The sequence below is a fragment of the Watersipora subatra genome, chromosome 1, assembly GCF_963576615.1.
Source record: "Watersipora subatra chromosome 1, tzWatSuba1.1, whole genome shotgun sequence".
NCBI classification, from domain to species: Eukaryota; Metazoa; Bryozoa; class Gymnolaemata; order Cheilostomatida; family Watersiporidae; genus Watersipora; species Watersipora subatra.
The window spans coordinates 46751052-46770643 of record NC_088708.1 but is presented as its reverse complement, the minus strand read 5'-3'; the positions used below and the strand labels follow the sequence as shown (position 1 = coordinate 46770643).

The 19592-nt window shown below is 35.5% G+C and overlaps 2 protein-coding genes across 3 annotated transcripts; one reads left to right on the top strand and one right to left on the bottom strand.

The window, feature by feature from the left end:
* Positions 1–2044: 2044 nt before the first annotated feature.
* On the bottom strand, positions 2045–7201 carry LOC137406333 (box C/D snoRNA protein 1-like). The gene is made up of 2 exons (XM_068092904.1): positions 7158–7201; positions 2045–3506 (listed from the first exon to the last, which is right to left on the bottom strand). Exon 2 carries the CDS (start codon positions 3477–3479, stop codon positions 2658–2660), a length of 822 nt encoding a protein of 273 aa, XP_067949005.1. The 5' UTR covers positions 3480–3506; positions 7158–7201; the 3' UTR covers positions 2045–2657.
* A 108-nt stretch (positions 7202–7309) lies between these two features.
* Positions 7310–19477, top strand: LOC137397312 (beta-lactamase domain-containing protein 2-like). Of its 2 annotated transcripts, XM_068083610.1 has the most exons (9): positions 7310–7493; positions 7633–7977; positions 8084–8275; positions 8361–8460; positions 9797–9896; positions 10132–10257; positions 15231–15394; positions 16198–16458; positions 18951–19477. In XM_068083610.1, exons 2-9 carry the CDS (start codon positions 7706–7708, stop codon positions 19113–19115), a joined length of 1380 nt encoding a protein of 459 aa, XP_067939711.1. In that variant the 5' UTR covers positions 7310–7493; positions 7633–7705; the 3' UTR covers positions 19116–19477. The 2 variants fall into 2 exon arrangements, with proteins under 2 accessions (XP_067939711.1, XP_067939705.1); XM_068083604.1 differs by having other exon boundaries at positions 7310–7977.
* Positions 19478–19592: the final 115 nt, after the last annotated feature.

Sequence of the window (19592 nt, the reverse complement as noted above, 5' to 3'; positions counted from 1 at the left end):
TAAAAGACCTTAGTACAAGAAGGTAAGATTTTGTGCGCACTTCAGAAAAAGAAAAAAATTCAAACTGGAAAAGATTCAAGTAGAGGAGTTAGAGGAGTTTTTAATTTCCATTAAAAAACATAATATGCGAAACACAAAACAAGAAAGTAAATTTGACCAACTGCCATTCATAATACTTACATTTAGTAAATATGCTATTTTACATTACATTTAATTGGTGAAACTTAAACAAAACTAACATAATTACTCTATAACAATTATTGACTGAAGTATTCATCAGGAATTGTCTTCCTTTGCTATAGCACCACCTGATGTTAGTATTCTACCTTCTCATATGCAGCCAACTACGGTATGACACTGTTGTTTCTTCATTTATATAACCATTATTATGCATCTCATTGATAAAGTATTTAGTTACATGCTTTTGTAGAATACTAAATATTTGACAACACATGCACCTTTATTATATAAACAGTATAAGCCGGGTGATCTGAGTTGATAGAAAATCTAACAATCATATCTGATTCGGCGTTGTCTCCCTTTGAACGCTTAAAAATGGAATGAGAAGATAATTTTAAAAAGCAATAATCTGAGAACTATTCAAACCACAACAATTACTAAGTTATATGAATGGCACGGCAATCTCACAAAGATGTTTTATCAATGTTTAATCATGTTGTTTGTGTTTGGTGGAGATAACGCTGACTGACAGCTTGCATACACTATTTACTAAGTGGAAGTATTACAGGATTCATTATATCGGCTGATGACTGTGCTAAAATAAAGTGGAAGGGGTTGTTTTAGTTAATTGGGATCGAGCGGAAGTTAGAAAGGTTGACTAGTAAAAATTGGTGAGCTGGGACATACAGACAACAAACTCTATTGACAAGTAAGGAGACTTCACACGTCAGAGACTGACAGCATTAACATTGTGCTGTCAGTCTCTGATGTAAGCTCAATGAGTTGAGTATACAAATACTAATCGGTGTTTTTAGATGTTGCTTTCTTTTTTGAAAGCGGTCCTTTCTAAAATGCTTAGACTTGCTATCACTGATATGAAAGAACATTTATGACTTCTCAAGTAAAACTGATTGCGATATTCTTACCAATTAATGGAGCAAGATTTTATTATTAATCTCAGAAAAAAACATCTTGATTTAGGTTCTTTTAAAGACTTCAGTAAAGCTCTTAATCCTATTCACAGCAAATGTTTGTTGTTTACATTTTACTTGAAACTTTTGCAACTTTCCCAAGCAAATTGCATGACTAATATTTAAAAAAAAACTGTGATTCACTATACGCAATGCATATGTATCTACAGCTGTAAGACAAAGGGTAATAGTTTTCAAGCATTCCACTAATAGTAAATTAATGGAATGTTTGAAAATGCTTAAATTGTGTCATATCGGTATCATTGCTAGCATGGCCTCTATCCTTATTACAAAGCTTAGAAGCTGCCATAGTAACTCACAGCAGCCCAAACAAAATAATCTAGACTTTGTTAATCTTTATGACTAATTCATCTGTTATGGTTATATATGTAAATAAAGGTTGGCTATTCAGGTTGAATCTTTGTGGTGAGGAAAGTATAGATATATTCATATATACTTCATACAGCATTCATACTGGATCTGGCATGTTAACATTTGGCTAATTCAGTCTGTGATGAGTCGATCTTTCTATTTTGGCAAGTCATGGAAAACGATGAGCCTATCATTACGATAACGATTTGCCTGACTAATAAAAACGGAAGATCATTACAAATGATTCACTGTTTACTTGAATGGTTATAGACAAATTGGGCATTCATTATTGGAAAATATTGACTTCATCATTCTTCATACAAAGCACTTTGATCTGGTATATGCCTCCATGTTCAACTGTGTCTTAAGAAAATGATACTAGGGTCAGGGAATAATCAAGGCGTGATGCATTCTATTTACTCTTAATGGATGGATGTACCCATAATAGAGCATGGATGGCTTAGTAAAAGATTGTAAATGCGCTAGCACCACCATAGTAGCTTGCGCTAGTATGGTTAGTGCACCTTTCTCTCTCGTAAATAAAATCAGTAGTACTAGGGGAAAAGGGAAAACAAATGTTAATCCAAGATTTGAGTCTATGATATTTTCGTATAACACCAATATAGAGCAAAAGCAGCAAACGTGCCGGTTTGACAGGTAAATGTAGCCATCGTTTGTTACATACAGCATATGTCCAAAAGCATGTGCGGTTCAAAGCCAACTGATTTTGCTCAGAACTAAAAAATGTGGCAAAACGTCTTAGCATGTTGATGTTCATAATGTTCCTACTAATAGTAAAAGTGAGACACACTTCCGATATCCCAGTATTATATGTCATGCACTCAGCCTAATTCCAAAATTGGAAACCTAATCAAAGCCATCGCTATGCAAAGTTTTAGTTATTTAAAACCAACTCGTTTAATGCCCAGGTTTGAATTAAAGTAAATCAACTCAAATGTATTTTATTGGTTGATCAACGAACAGAAGCCAGTCTTAGAATTATGCAGCTTAAGTCACTAAGCACATAAAACTAAAGCGAATGAGATATGAAAAACTAGACCAGTTCAATTGTCTGTAGGTAGGCTAAACTCTAATCAATGCCTTAACAACAAGACTTGGCTCTAATGTCCCTCATTACAACTGAGCATACTTAGACAGCTGCTCGTTCGGCATAATCATTAATATGGGGTGCTCTATGATGATTTTCCCTCTGAAATTATCTCGAAGTGACAAAGTCTTGTCAAGAAGGTAAATAGACCTCTCTTCATGACGATGTTCAGCCAACATGGCAACACGCAACAGATCACTGTCTGTTGAGGCTTGTAGTTTATCAAATGCTGCAACAAATAAACATGTTTCTGACATTTCAGTGTCTTTTGCTCCATCCTTTGCGCGACGCTCGATAGAGTCAGACAAACGTTGCACAGCATCGGTAAGGAGAATATTTTCATCTACAGACCTTTCTTCAAGCTTCTTTCCTTCACAAATCCATTGAATATGCCAGAACATCTTAGTGTGTTCATTGACCTGGTGCGCATTCCGACAGTTGCAGTGTGTAGAATTTGACCTCCTTCTTGTTGTTAAAAATGGTGACAGCTTTAACGTAATACTCCTCATAGCAGCAGCCTTCATGAGTTTTGCAAGCACTGCCTGGCTGCATCGTGCACTTCCTGGATTTACAAAAACATTACCATGGTTTGACGAACCGGGCAAGGTCAAAGGTCCATCATTTTTACGCCGTAGTTTTCTTTCAGTTCCTTCAAGGAAGTGCATATCATCATGGAGGTTTTTGTCAGTAAATTCGTCAAGCTTGATGAAATCTGTCACCTTCCGCTTACCATCGCAAGAATTAGTTCGCTTGTGTAATTTAACACATGGCAAGGAGCATGTGTTCATGGAGCAGCCAGGACAGGTGTATTTTCGCGGCTCCTTCCGGCAAACTTCACAAAGTCCCATTATTTTTCAACATGTGAAAAGATGGAACTGCAACATAAACGAAGTGTATTCATATGCATCAAAACTTGCAACTCTTAAAACGCATAATTTGAACTAAAAATTTTTGTATACACTCTTGGATTACTATCTTCCGACGAACTGAGCGATAGTGCTATCGTAATAGTTGGGAGGAGAAAAATGACAAATGAGAAAGCAGTTAAAATACCCTCGCATTTATGGAGACAATCTGGCTAGAGTGTGCCATCAGTCCAATACATACATTCAAATCTTTTGAACAAGCGATATACTATAAAACCTTTATTTGAACGCCACCTTTATTTGAACGCCATCTTTATTGGAACACCACCTCTAATAGAACGCAACTAGAGGAGAATAGTTGAAAAATACAGCACCGCCTTTCAGTTGAAGGTCACTTCTATTTGACCACCTCTTTGACATTCTTTGATCTTTACGAGCACATAATAAAAAGCGGTCAGTAGAAAATTGTCCACCAAATGGTACTAATAATGACTCAGTTACAGCAATAACAATTAATTCTTTCGTTGTTGTTATAGATTTAGTGACGGTGTTCTGAAAAAGATCGATTGCCACAATCATCAGAACTACACTCTTCTCTGATTCGGAGTCACCAAGGTCTAAATTAGATCATTTTCTTCAGATTTATGTATAATGCGTTTTAAAATTTGATGTGAATACTTCAAAGCAATCTGATGAATGATGATAATACTTTTCAGGAACACCGTATGACAACAGTAACCATTTTTATGACGTATCAAAGTCTGTTTTCAACTCCAAATCTTTAGTTTTTTTGCTTAAAACTTTGAAAGCGACACCATCAAAATAATTAATAACTGTGGTCCGACTAACTTACTTTACTGTAAATAGTTCCTTGTGTAATTCGGTCTGATACTTCGATGCAAATGAAAAATGGTGCAGCAAAAATGCTGAGGCCGACAGCATTAATGTCGATCCACCCAATGGAGAGTGCAAAATATAGGCGACATTAGCATCGCTTTGTCTGTAAAAGGGTTAAACTTATCGTTCTACAATTCTGCCGAACTAGTCAGAAAATGCAGCGTCAGCCTTTATTTGAATGTCACCCTTAATAAAACCCATTACAGAGTAACAGTTGAAAAATACAGCGCCATGGCGTTCAAACCAAAGTTTGATGGTATGCATAAAATATTGAGAGGGTTAATGTAGTATATATAGGTCAGATGAAATTAATATTTTGAGATGTTCGCTATGATTCAACAGCAGCACACATGGTTTCTGTTTTTGGTTCTAGAATAAAACAAACTAAGGTTCACATAGCATCATGGCGTGGTTAAGCACCATAAGCTTTTTATTCCCACACATTCACCATAATTTAGCTCCTCGAAAGCCTTCTATATATGTTTAAAGGTTGACTTGCAACAAAATTCACATTACAGTTATTTGGTATCAAATATTCACCATGTATTACTCTGTTGTGTTGTAGGTGCCAAATATGTGGAAATGTGATTACAAGCTTTTAAAAGCTCAAAAACGAAAAGCCGCCGTTGATTGGAGTCTGTTTATTTCTTTGACATAGTCATTAAATTTGGTTATTGTCTTGTCACGTGATGTTCTCACGTAAATTGAAAGGCCAATAAAAAGCTCAATATAAATCTTATCATAGCACTAGTTTATGACAAACACTTCGGGTTTTACCGAAGACCCCGTATCAAATATAGATGCTCGCTACTTTACAGTTTTGTTTTGGCTTGATCTAATCGTCAAGTCGAAATCTGATCATGTGACCCATTACTTCGAAAATAATTTCTGCAGAACTTTTCGATTATCACAGGTGACCAACAGGCTTGTCATGAGTATCAGACAATGATATGTACTCCTTCGAGCTAAGTTTAAAAAATTTAACAAATTTTTACAGTAAGTTATAAGATATCAGTGCTAAAAGTGACAGCATTACAATGACGATAAAACAGACGCGTAAGAACAATAGACATGGTTTTATTGAATGCGTGAAGTATATTTGTGAAAATATTTCGACGAATGAGGTTGCGTGAAAGTGTGAACAGAAACCATCTTGTAACAACTACGTTCCATTTGGGCCGTTTTGGAAAGAAAATCCAAACCACGGCGGTCTTGGGTGGCTGCGATTAACTGTTTGTTTTGGGTGCACACGTAGGGAGAGTGGGGCACGTTGCAACAAAAAATGCATTTTGGCTACAGTTTTACTAAAATGCTGGAATATAATTTAAATAATCACATAGGATGCATAAATATGTTTTACATACAGTATGTATGCCAAATGCCAATTCTACTGGTTGTATACTTTGGAAAATATCACAAAAGTACCAAACGCATAATTGGTGTATCAATGTGCCCCGATAAGGGGTACGTTGAAACACTTATGGGGCACGTTGAAACGTCTTTGACTTTCATAGTAAATTTCAGTTTTTGAATTGTGTTTGGTTAAAATTTTTTCTCAGCCAAACAATTAAAATTGCCACCAATTATCTGACAAGCAAAACTTGAAAAGTGTTGGCTATCAACTTCAGAACACTCTGTACAACAATCACGACAAACAAACTTCCGCAGTACAGCAAAACATATATACACATTGATCTAAAAATCAAACACTTCTTTCTATATGTTAGCATTTGCAGTCATGTTATCAATATTGTCCAGAAATTTAGGGATTCATGGTGAGGATTAATTTTTAGCTATGTCATCAAAGTTTGTATCAAGCCGCAATTACAATGCTACTCGAGCTGTTCCCCTCTGTAAGAGTAGAGGGGCAAGTTTGAGACTTGTTGCAACTTGCCCCTCTATTTTTATCATTAAAACGTGGTGCAACTTGCCCCATACCCTTTCTGTTTCAACGTGCCCCAAAGGACTCTGAGTAACCATAATGTTCATCCCAACTCAGGAGGTTGTAACATCACGAAATTGGTGAGTGCATTGGAAAAAGAACATGTCTATAGCTGCGTCCACTGACTTTTGTTAACATGGGATGATGTACAAAGAAGATATGCAATTCTCTAAATATGGATATAAAAAAGAGCAAAAAATTACCAGTGAATTTTACAAAATCATGGCTCGTCTAAATTGCTGTTCTTTTCAATTCATGCAATCAATATATCTCATAAGATGACCTAGAAAGCTCTTTAGTTAGTGAGGTAAGAATTCAAAAAAATTCAATTACAAGAAATTTGAGGCGTGTTTCAACGTGCCCCACTCTCCGCTAACTTATGAAAAAGCATTAGTCGATGACACCATTAAATACTAGTCAATTTGGGAAATGTCTTGAAAACAAAAACATTTGGAACACAGCAAATTTTAATAACAGTTGAGATTTATATTGATGAATCTTTACTCAGACTGATACAAGTGTTGAAATAATTAATAATGCACAGACAAAAAATATGCAGTTTGTTATAAAAATGACAGAAAAAATAACTTTAACTATTATTATTGGCTGTGAAGCCAGTAAACGTTATTTGAAGTGACTTATGTACAATCTGATTATTCCAGACCAAACAGTTTTAAGACTTATTCATAACAGAGAATTGTTTTAAATGTTACACGTTTTATAACATCTGTTACAACACTCAGTTATATTTTAAGTACTTTCACAAAGCTGATGTTGAAACTATTGTTTAAAAAGCTACAATGACAAAAAATATTTCTTACAGGAATGTTCGTTCTAACCACGCTTCTCAAATTGGAATAGCCCGTAATTACATTATTAGAGAAGTTCGGTGCGTCTAGCTGTACCCCGAACAGCCTTGAAGAATTGATCGGAAATACCAATCCATCGTTGTCATTTTTGTGTTTGGCGAGGTTTGTCACGGATTCACATTTGGCACTATTCGGAGTGGAACTACAATCCTTTGTATCCGAATAGTCCCGTTTAGCAAAATTCGTTTTGGATCCTCGTTTTTGTATGCATGCCAGCTAAAGGCGACTAGCATATTTGAGTAAAAATTTGTATGTTAAACTGAATTCGGTGATCGACAGCCTAAATAGGTGGATCCATTAAAAGTTCAAATATCAAATTGCAATCATACTATTACACGTGCTTCTCTTTCTTAACTTTTGAAGTGCACTTTTATTGCTGTAAAGTTGCTTTATGACTTAACATCTCGTGTCAATTTGCTTATTTTAGAAGCTAACATCGTCTGCAGGCTCGATGTTAGCGCTTTAGAAGAAATAACTGGAACAATTATGTGAAACCCAGCATGTGTGAGGCCAAATCTTTGGAAACTGAGCGTGGAGATGTGAGGCATCATATAGGCGAAGCTCCTGTACTTCCACCAAATAACCAGCATCAAAGGCGACACAGAAGCAAATCTCCAAATTCTATGGGGTTTTGGTGGACAAGTTGTGTTACAGTGCTGGGAACAGCGATAATTGTCGCCTGGATACCTAACTTACTTTCACCTGATCCTCCTAAAGGAAACATCGATGGTTTTGTTATTCCAAGGTTGAAAAAAGTTTCTGACACTTTCCGGTACGACTTCACATTATTGCATTATCCATTTATTAAAAGATTGCTGCCAACGTTTATATCTAGTGCATGGATTTTTGGTAGTAACTAATTTTTGCACTAATTTCAGGCTTCACTTGCTGTCTGAAGAAGAAAAAGGTGCAGCATTTGCAGTAATAAAAGATGGTGAAATAGTAGTTGATCTTTGGGGAGGCTACGCTGATATTGAAGCATGGCAGCCATGGAAAGAATCTACAGTCGCTAACACATTCTCACTTTATACTATGGTAGCTTCTCTTAGTCTTGGTCTTCTGCATGAAAGGTACCGCTCAATATTTTTTTAAACACTTTTGTATTTCGTACAAAAATACATTCAAACATGATGTACATATTTGAACTAATTGCAGGGGCCTGTTAGATTTCGACAAACCAGTGACTTTCTACTGGCCAGAGTTTGAAAGGCACAACAAAGGAAAAATAACAGTTAGGAACATTCTCTCTGAGGAGGTTAGTGTAATCCTATCATCTGTAAATTAACATTTTAGTTTTTGATTTGTGGAGTTTCTGGTTCTGACTTTGTGGCATAGTTTTTACTTACTAACTAAACGCTTTGAAAGAATGAGAGTTTGAAGTCGTCTTGCTTTTTTCAGCAATCCTAAGTTATATATTCGATCTCCAGGCTACAGTTGACAGTTTGCGAGTTGGAGGAATACACATAGGTTTTGGATTTTTTTTTCAAATTGGGGTTATTTTTTCATCCATGCGCGCCACATCCTGCTCACTGCCTGCCAACTAGGCTCTGCACCTCGATTAGTCAAGCTATTGTACATATGGAGCCTCCCATCTATGATTTTTCCTGGTTTTATTTTTTCGCAGCTGTCTTACTTGATAAAAAAAAAGAAATTCAAATCAATCACAGTCAAACTTTGATATATGAAATTGATTCTTCCCAAGATTTGTTTCATATGTTAGAACCACCATATGTAGGAGCAAACCTTCCTATAATAATACATTGCATTTTATATTATTCATTCAAAAGCTCTAAAACGTATGTATTATTAAAATAGATACATTTTATAAGTTGTAGAAAGCTAAAATCAAAGTTTTAAGTTGTTTTAAGTTAAATGCAGTGACTACATCATTAAAGTACAAGGAAATGGAAAGGTTTTTTATTGTTACTTTACTTGAGATAGAGATGCAGCTAGAAGTGTGTGATCAATAATGCATATTTTCAGAGGTAGAAGTAATGATAGAGATGTGCAGTGTAACTTACTTTAACTTTGATTAAACTAACTTACCTTATGCTACTGTTTACATTATATTATTATGTATTAATCATATTGTATATTAATTATATTATGAATTTTTATCAGGTTCATGTTTTTCCTGTACCAAACTTAACATTTAAAACATTTTTGCTGGAAATTACTTTGGATCTCGCATCAAATACATGATCAAATTTTGTATTGTAAATCAGAGAATTTGTATGTTAAAATGGTGAAGTTGTTTTATGTTTTAATTAGTTTGAGGTTAAAGTTTCACTGTACTTTAATAATAAAGTTGGACACTGCGAACTGTTCTGATAATAGCCAGTTTTATCATAAGACGCAGCAATAGTTTCAAAAATGTCTTAGTGAGGTATTAGTTAGGAATTGTTTGTCATAGATCACTTTGTTATTGTTATCTATTTGCACTCGCATTGCGACTACTTTGAAATTTTGATTACTAAAACACTCTATGAAGGCTAAATATCATACTTCTTACTGCTGCTACGATGTCAATCACATCAGGATTTGCTGTGCTAAGATTGGTGTAGTTATTTTTGTTTCCCATTACTTTGCAGTCGGGACTGAGCAGACTGAACAGGTCCGTATCTATCGCTGACATCAGCAACGACGAGTTCTTAAGTGAAGAACTGGCTAACCAAGTGATAGTTCCTCCAGGTAACTTTATGAATAAGCCCTCTCCGTATGTTTCCAATTCCTTCAGAGATGAGCCACTTTTTCTGAAAGTTATATTTTTTGAGCTGTTGTATTGGTTACCAAACCTTCAGACATTCTACCTTTCATTTAATCTATCTATGCTCTGTTTTGAACGCAGACACTCTTACATATTCTTATATATATATACAAAAACGTTAAATGGCTACCTAAGATTTTATTGCTGGTTCAATTGCAGACTACCTGTGGTGTGATGGAGATCTTGGAATTCTCGAACTCTACATCAACCAATTAGTTCGAAGAGTCGACCCAAAATCTCGTTCCTTGAAGGAATTTTTTGTCGAAGAATTTGCTGCAAAGTTAGGTAATTAATGTTTGGAGATACTTAGTATGATTATTGTGCCCATTCAGGAGAATTTTTGAGATCTGTTTGTGATTTAATTTAGGGTGCTTTCGGAGTTGGTGAGCGTACCCGTTCAGGGTGCACATAACAAAAAACATCTATCATACCTTCTGAGCCGTTGTTGAAGTCTGCTCGTTTTATAACCTTGGAGTTATCCTTTATGCTCGCGATATGCAGTCACCATGATTTCTTTATATCTACTAGGACGCTGGCAGTCCCTTGCGCCCATAATTATGTATACAATTGCTCCACATTTCAGCAAGGTGCTTGAGTGGTGCAGCATGCTTGGGTGGTAATACAGGTTCGATTCCTGTACAGTGTTTTTGTTTTCCTAATGCTCTAAGCATGGCTTTGTTCAGATAGATGAACAGACACGGCTCTTATAATATTACAGAGTTCTGGAGGAATCCTGTAGTGCCATTTTACCGTTTATCACCGCGTATAAACCAAATCTAGTCTGCAAAAAAATTACCAGACTAAGGGGTCCGGCTTGTTTGTGCATAACTCTGATTGAAAGCAAACGAAATGGCGTTATGCCAACTTAATTTCATCAACTACAACTCGAACCCTTTTTAATGTAACTTTATCAATAAACTAGATGAATCTCCGACGTTGCCCGGATAATAAAAAAGTATTTGCACAAAAAAATTATTTTTATTTAACATTTATACAAGATTTACTGTTCTAACTTTTAAACATCCTATCATGAGAAAGGTGTTTGTGTTCAGGTCAAATAAATTAAGAGAAAAAATAAACAATGAGTACATAGAAGTGTGTATAAAAAAGGTTACTGTTGCAGCAGAAGCTCGTTGTACTCAAAGTTTTGATGGACAATACCGGTACCTCTCAAGACTGGCACAAACATAAAAATGAGATATCGGATTTTCTTTGTCTGATACTTTGTCTGACCGAATGGAGAGAGAATTTAAAGGCAATTCCTACTCTAGCTAATACAATTGCCGACGTGAAAAGCATTTAGCTTTTACAGATTTACTGAAACCGGAAGTATGAATGTAATGGTACATTTTGCACATTTGATATTAAAACGGCACATTTGAAAATTGCTAATTAAAAAAGTAGGTTGTAATGGTAAAAAAACAAGCGTGAAAAGTAATATCAATTAATAATAAAAATGCTCATTTAGTGTGTGCAATCGTGAAAAGGATATACAGTATATGGTAATAGCGATGGGTGTGAATGGCTTAGCTTTATGGTTATGTTTGCTTGTTAGTAGATTTAAAATTTGACTGTCGTGAGTTCAAATCCACTACGAAGGTGATTTTTCATTGCTAAAACTTTATCGTTATAACTGGACGGACAAACGACAGACAAACAAACATTGAGATTTATATACATAGGTAGAAGTAAAATATAACAATAATGGTTCCCACTATAACTCGTTCGCTACCAAATAAAAGTTTAACGAATATAATTATGTCAAACCAATTCATCAAATTAATTATTATAAAATTTTACATCATCTGATGCTATAAAAAGACTAAAAATGTGCCGTAGAATGAGTTCGGACACCTTTTCAGCCATTTTCATACTATCATGGTTGACGGGTTAAGCATGTTCCAAGTCAGACAAGTTACAACTATTGCTATAGCTTACGAAATTATTACTGTTAAAAATAAATACTCACTGTCACTAGTACTATTGTTCAATAGATGATCATCGGAAGTCAATTGATCTACAATTTGTGAAACCTACATACATATAACTGTAATACGTCTGATCACACAAAGAAGAAATAGCAATAAAAATGTGTTTTTGCAAAGTGAAACTAAGGTCAGTGTGAGATGCAAACATGTTTTGTCATTGGCTCAACGCAAACAGTTGATTGTTTCCTTTCGATTAAGCAGAGGCCCGATAGGTTAATTATACAACTACTCACCAATCAGAAACGTTTTGTACTAAGCTTGCAAAAGCCGCTCCATTTCCACAACCTTTTGCTCGGATAGATACGATTTATAGTGTTGGCTTATGCGAATTTTTATAAATTCCCTGATTTCAGGGTTTTTCTAGGGTTGGCTTACATGTGAGATAGGCCTATATAAGGGGACATCGGGTAATAGCTATCAAGAATTTGTTATATGGCAAGCCGGCAGTTTTTGATTTGATTTGATTTGATTTTTATTGCGTAATAATAACATGACAATGTGAGTAAAAAAATACACAGAGTAGCAATAGGACATGCCAGATAGCCAGAGGCTAGAGTCAAGGCAGCCCCAGCAAGCAGTAGGAAAAGAAACAGAATCAGCGATAAGCGCACACTCCGGAGCACCAGAGTCAGGAAGGACAGTCCCAGGACGCCCACAGGCGCTCTACCAACTTCGCCTTCAGCTGACCCGGAGCAGAGCCCGCACAATCACTCAAAAATTTATTATATAATTTCATTGCACTAAAAAATATCGATCTCTGTCCCTTAGAAGACAAACACTTTTTCAACTTTAATTGATTTTTACTTTTTAAACGGGTATCTTGACAATGATCTATCATAAAATCTTGTAACTCTTCCATGGGGAAAGAATTTGTTAAAAACATTAGCAGGCGATACTGGAATAAAATTTCAATTGGCATTATTTTTAAAATTTTAAAATTTTTGGAAACTGTTTGATTTGGTTTAAAATTGAGTATTATTCTGATTGCCTTTTTTTGCATGATTAAAAGTTTGTTTAAATCAGTTTTGTTGCCGTGGCCCCAAAACTCGATTCCATAAATTAAAAGAGAATAGAAAAAACTGTAGTACAAATTGATCATGGTTGATTTGTCTAGGTAGGGGCGAATGAAACGAAATATTAGTAATATGTAATTAAGTTTTTTGATGAGACTTTGGATGTGTTTTTTAAAAGTCAAGTTGTTGTCTAACGTGATACCTAAAAATTGAGTCGAATCTTTGATTTGTAGTTGAGAATTGTTTAAAGAAAGGCTTAGATTATAATTTTGAGTGTTTTTAGACGGATTTTTGAAAACTACTTGAAATGTTTTACTGTTGTTTAAAATGAGTCTGTTTGATAGGCACCATTCATTAATAATATTTAATTCCTCTTGGAGTTTAGAATTATCTGTTGAAAATATATTGGTGTCATCTGCGAATAAAATACAATCCAAAGCAGGTGCAGCATTTACTAAGTCATTTATAAAAATTAAAAATAAGAGGGGTCCTAAAATTGATCCTTGTGGGACACCAATCGTAATTGCCCTCATTTGCGAACAATCAGTATCTGTTTTGGTAAATTGAAATCTATTTTGGAGATAACTTTGAATAAGAGAGGAAGACTTTACACTAAAATTGTAGTAAAAAAGTTTGTCAATTAAAATTTTGTGATTAATCGTATCGAATGCCTTTGAAAAATCCAAAAATACGCCCTGAGTTATATTACTTTGATCTAAATTAGTATATAAAAATTCCATTAGACTGTTTATTGTTTAGTTAAATATTATATGTTGATGAAGACCTCAGGCCATGATTTTCATAACAGTTCTACTACGGTTTACAGCTACGGTTTAATTGTATACACTAATTGAGAAAGAAATCTACTGTAATTCTTCTATTATTTAAAACTGTATGTGACTAGTACCTAAGCACTGTAGTATGCCCACCCCATAAACATACCGCCTATATCTTGGGGATTTAAAAGTATTTTTGTGGCTTCAAACACTCATATAAATGCAAAACCATCATTTTGTTGACAATATACATAGGAGGCAAGGTCATGGCTTTTAAGTGCACAATTTTTAAGCAATACAACTTCAGACACTTCATAAATTCTTCAGGCTCTGACACTCGACCATGAACTGGTACAAGAAGTGCTACAATGCGCGACTATTAACAGTTGTGTTTTTTACATGTGGTCAACATATGACTGGTGCAGGCACCGATAATCTACGTTGATTTGTTTGTAGCCTATTGCAAGAAAAAATGCGCTCATATTTTTGTACCTTATTAGCAGCATGTCAATGAAGTTAGTTATAAATTCACCGTCATATGATCACAAATATAGGTTTTAATGTCATAGAGCATCGCCTTTAAAATTTTGCACTCGTGCTTCAAACCTTTATATAGAAAATTTTCAAGGAGCTGTAGCACTGCAATAAGTTTGTTTGCTTGTCTCGTCTTTTTGAATTGCATTAATGAACAATTGTGAAGATGACCTACTTCCTTGTTTTTATATACACAGATATCGTAACATTCTAGAACAGCGCGTCACTATTCATGGCCGGGTCCATTATGACTGACGAGGGCAATCTCACACCCCCTTGTTTTGAGGAAAAAAAAGCTCAAAACATAATGACAAAGATATATTCGGAGTGTATGAAAACAATATGTTATTGGAAGATCATTCTAAGAGTCTAACGTTTTCACACAGCAGCAACATTTGAAAAAAATAACTCACATTATTATTTTTGACTTTCTTATGTCTCCTATTTGCTAGTATCTGATCAAAATTTTGTTCCTTGTGGGTAAGTGAAATGCGCAGTTAATTTTCAGGATTGACGATGTTATAATAATTATTTTTGATATATAGAAGAGATGAACATCCTGATACACTGAGTTGCTGTGACAACAAGTACACTTTTTGGCTTTGCGATTGATTCTTGTACTCTCGTAAACAACAGCTCGCACCCCTTAGTGGTGAAAGCACCTCCAATTGGAAGCCCTGTTCTAGGAGTTCTGTTACACGAGTCAGCTATCGGTCTAAACATGTAGATGATAAAATCTCACTATTTTATATTTCTGTTTAAGACCAAGGTGCTTGAGTAGAATTTTTTTCCGAAAATTCATTTTGTGTTTTCTTTAGCTATATATGTGGAACAAGATTTATCTGCGTAAAGTGTTCTAGGAACCAGCATTGGCTGATGAATACTCTATATATAGATTCGGATTTCTATGTGGGCCTGCCATTGGCTGATGAATACTCTATTTATAGATTTGGATTTCTATGTGGGCCTGCCATTGGCTGAGCAACACAGAGCTGCAAGAGTCAGAGGCCATGGTTTTTCTGTCATCTTCGAGGTCTTTTTTGCGCCCATTGAGCTCTACTACACCCTTGTTTCCTATATGAGACCCTCAACATTCACAGAAATAAACTCAGTACGTAGTCATACATCTCTGTACCGACACATACTTCCTTTTGGCTTTCGTTGGAAGTCGTTAAAGATGGTTGAGATTTAGCGCATCTCCAGTGAAATAGTAGAACGAAAGTTCAATGTTCAAAGTGTCATGCTTGAGTCATTTCATTTGTCAAGGAAATACTTCCTTGGATAGTGTTTCCTTTGTTTTGGTTATGAAAATATTTTTGTTTGCAATGGACCTTCCCTTTTCTAAACAATTATTCATATGCCCAAAATAAACTATAATAATTTATAAGTTGTTTAATATAATAATATAATATAATAATAATTTAAAAAGTTGTTTTTGCTACGTTACCTTAGAGAAACATGTGAATAGAAGGGTAAGCTCGGCCATGTGTATGTCTGGAGATAGAGGTGGTGATGGAGGTAGAGTAACTAGAGTAACTTCTTTCACTCGAGTATTTATCTTATTATTCCTAATATATTATATTCTTTGTTTTAGTTTTCATCTCCATCAGTCTCTCCACATTCAATTGTAAAAATGGAATGTTTAACAAACTCTGAACAACATATGTTGGAAATTACTTCAAGTGTCAAGTTTAAATTTTTGCTAAATTTATTCATCCTGTGTTGGAAAGTTATTACGTTGAGATGTTCATAAGTAGAGGTGTGACTGTATACCATATATTATAGCTAGATGAACTTTTAGATTCTTAGTGCCACTAAAGATAGGAGTCTAGAGGTATATCTACCCTTTTAACACAAACTTCTTGTCCTTACCAAAACAAATATTTCTCATTCTTGTGTCTTTTGTGTCACTAGATACGCAGGCTGAATGATCCAGGCATACGCTCTCTGTCTATTGGCTCAGTGGCAGGATTCGCCTCTGCTCGAGCGATAGCGAAGCTCTATAATTCTGCCATATTAGTGGGTCCCAATAACACTTCCCCAAGCATATCTGAGGATACCTGGCTACATATGCACGGTATTCCGCATATTCATAAAAAGAGACTGTTGAAAAAGATAGGAGTTGCTAGCAACTGGACAATGACAGCGGCTGGTCAGATGAGAACATCTCCTAAGGTATTAATATCATCATATCGGCCTTTTTATTTGACATTTTGCAAGTACTGAGTAAGAGTACGGCCACATGTGTCGATTTTTCGTTGGTTTCAACTGAAATCACGAAATGAATGAAAAGCACGAAATTATTTGGCTGAAATTCACAGAGTTGTCAGCTGTACATGCACACCGAAATCGTCGACGAAACGCTTTTAATTGGTTGGACAAATTATTAGTGAGCGCGATTTTAACAGCTTTCGCGATTGGTATAGTCTAAGATGCGCATTACGACACACAATAAAAGTACCAGCGCAATTCAACATAGTACATACGACGCAACTGCATAGATTGCACTATTGTTGGTTCTTTGTTTGGGCACCATGAAATGGCAGGAAATTCTTATTATGAGAAGCGCTAATAAAATGGTGCTGTGGGATAAAAGTATGGGAATCTTCAAAGATGAAAAAACAATCAAGTTTAACAATTGGCTAGACGAGTTAATCAACGACAGCAAATAGTCATAATTAGTGGGTGTCATTTTAAAGTACTTTTTAAACCTCACTTCGTCATTTCTCAACTCTTGTGCTAGGTGTTTGAATATCCCATGACATTGGATATTGGTCTTTTTTATTTTATCCGGTGTATCCAGTATTTTCTTTTCGACACTTTAGTTCTTTTTAATAATAACAATTCTTTTTAGCAGCAAAAGTTGTAGAGAGTGTTTCCATCGCTAGCGCAATCAAGTCAGTTGCATCGTATTTACTATGGCGAATTGCGTTAGTATTTTTCTTGCGTATTGTGTTATGTGCCTCGGACTAAATAAATTGCGAAAGCTGGTAGAATCGTGCTCACTAATAATCTGTTTAGCCAATTACGAGCATTTCGTCGACGATTTCTTTGTGCATGTACAGCTCTGACAATTCTGTGAATTTTGGCCGAATAATTTCGTGTTTTTCGTTTCTTTGGTGATTTCAGTCATACCTGTCCGTACCCTAAAGGTTGACTTGCAACAAAATTCGCATTACAGTTATTTGGTATCAAAAGATTCACCATGTCTTACTGTGCTGTGTTGTAGGTGCAAAATATGTGGAAATGTGATTACAAGCTCTTAAAAGCTCAAAAACGAAAAGCCGCCGTAGATAGGGATCAGTTTATTTCTCTGACGTAGTCATTACATTTGGTTATTGTTTTCTCACGTGATGTTCTCACGTGAATTGAAAGGCCAATTAAAGGCTCAATATAAAACTTCTCGTAGCACTAGTTTATGACAAACACTTCGGATTTTACCGAAGACCCCGTATCAAATATAGATGCTCGCTACTTTACAATTTTGTTTCGGCTTGGTCTAATCGTCTAGTCGTAATCTGATCATGTGATCAGATTTGATCATGTAATTTCTGCAGCATTTTTCGATTATCACAGGTGACCAACAGGCTTGTCATGTTTATCAGAAAATGATATGTACTCCTTCGAGCTAAGGTTAAAATATTAAACAAATTTTCACAGTAGGTTATAAGATATCAGTGCTGAAAGTGACAGCATTACAATGACGATAAAATAGACGCATAAGAACAATAGACATGGTTTTATTGAATGCGTGAAGTATATTTGCGAAAATATTTCGACGAATGAGGTTGTGTGAAAGTGTAAACAGAAGCCATCTTGTACAAATACGTCCCATTTGAGCGGTTGTGGAAAGAGATTCTAATCTACGGCAGTCTCGTGATGGCGGCGATTAACTGTTCGTTTTTGAGCTTTCAAGAGCTTGTAATCACATTTCTACATATTTGGCACTTACCACACAACAGAGTAAGACATGGTGAATATTTTGATACCAAATAACTGTAATGTGAATTTTGTTGCAAGTCAACCTTTAAGACTGATATACAGATTTTGCCTGATTAAGAACTTGACCCTTAGTAATATAGCATAGGCTTAGAGTTTGAACAATGCTTATAAAGAGTATCATTGGTAATAGTGAAGTGATAAGCTGGTGCTAATTGAATATAGAGCTTCTTACACATTCATACATTCATTCCCTGATACGTGCATATGGTCAGATCACTTTCAGCTTATAGCCAGTCTAAGCAATGAATAGTGACTATTAATAGACCGGACTCAAAGCTCTTCTATGTATTAATCCTTGTTTGTTCAATTTGATCCAACAACTCTAACCTAGAGTCTGAACATTTACCTGCCTCTACCTACCACCCTCTACCAACTCTACCTAGAGTCTGTACTTCTATTGCTTCAAGTCGGAGTGCAAAAAGGGTCGAATTGGGTACATCATACGATACATGTAGATGTAAAGCACCCATTCAGAGAATATTTGCCCCCATAAATGGCTTGTTCAGTTTTTTTTCCTTCAAAATAATTCCATGGATAATACTGCTCACATGCACTGTATTTTTATTATGGTTATTCCTTGTAGGCCAACGGCGTGTATATGACATTTTTATGTAAAACCCCAAGAACAAAGGTTTATTTGTTGCAAATTCAAACCGCTGTTTCAGGGTAGCAAGCTGATTGGCTACTCTGGATTTGGAGGGCAATACGCATTTGTTGACCAGGAAAACAACATAAGCATGGCTTACCTCACCAACTATAACAGCATTTACAGATCGCAGCTCGACCCTCGATTCAGGTCTCTCTTACGGGCTCTTTACGACAGCATATAGTAATTAACAGCACTTATCAAGGAATTCAGACATATATGATCTCATCTCTTGCCTTGTTGTCCAATATTCATAAGGCTGTCAATGTCTACGCTAGATACGGACTAGCCAGGAGTTATGCTCTCTTTCGCTCAGGACTCATTTAGAAATTTTATGTTTTCAAGTATTGCTTCTATAAGAAAGCTTCACTATTCTGTTATCTGGCAGCTGCTAGTGCAAAATTAACCATTTCTACTAGATTGTATACACAACCTCCTTCTGCTATTTTAGTCGCAACAGTTTAGCTTATAAGAAAATTTATTCCAGCTGGCCTTTTGCCAGGCATCTATGTCAATAAAATAAAGGGTGATTGCGAGACGATGAAATTGTATTAATGAAACAACAGTCTAAACTTATAGAAAAATAGTTGTGTTGTTTTCCCTGCTGCATAAATCATTTTGTTCAAGGTAAGTCTTGGTCCGGCTAAGTGAGAGTTTGAAA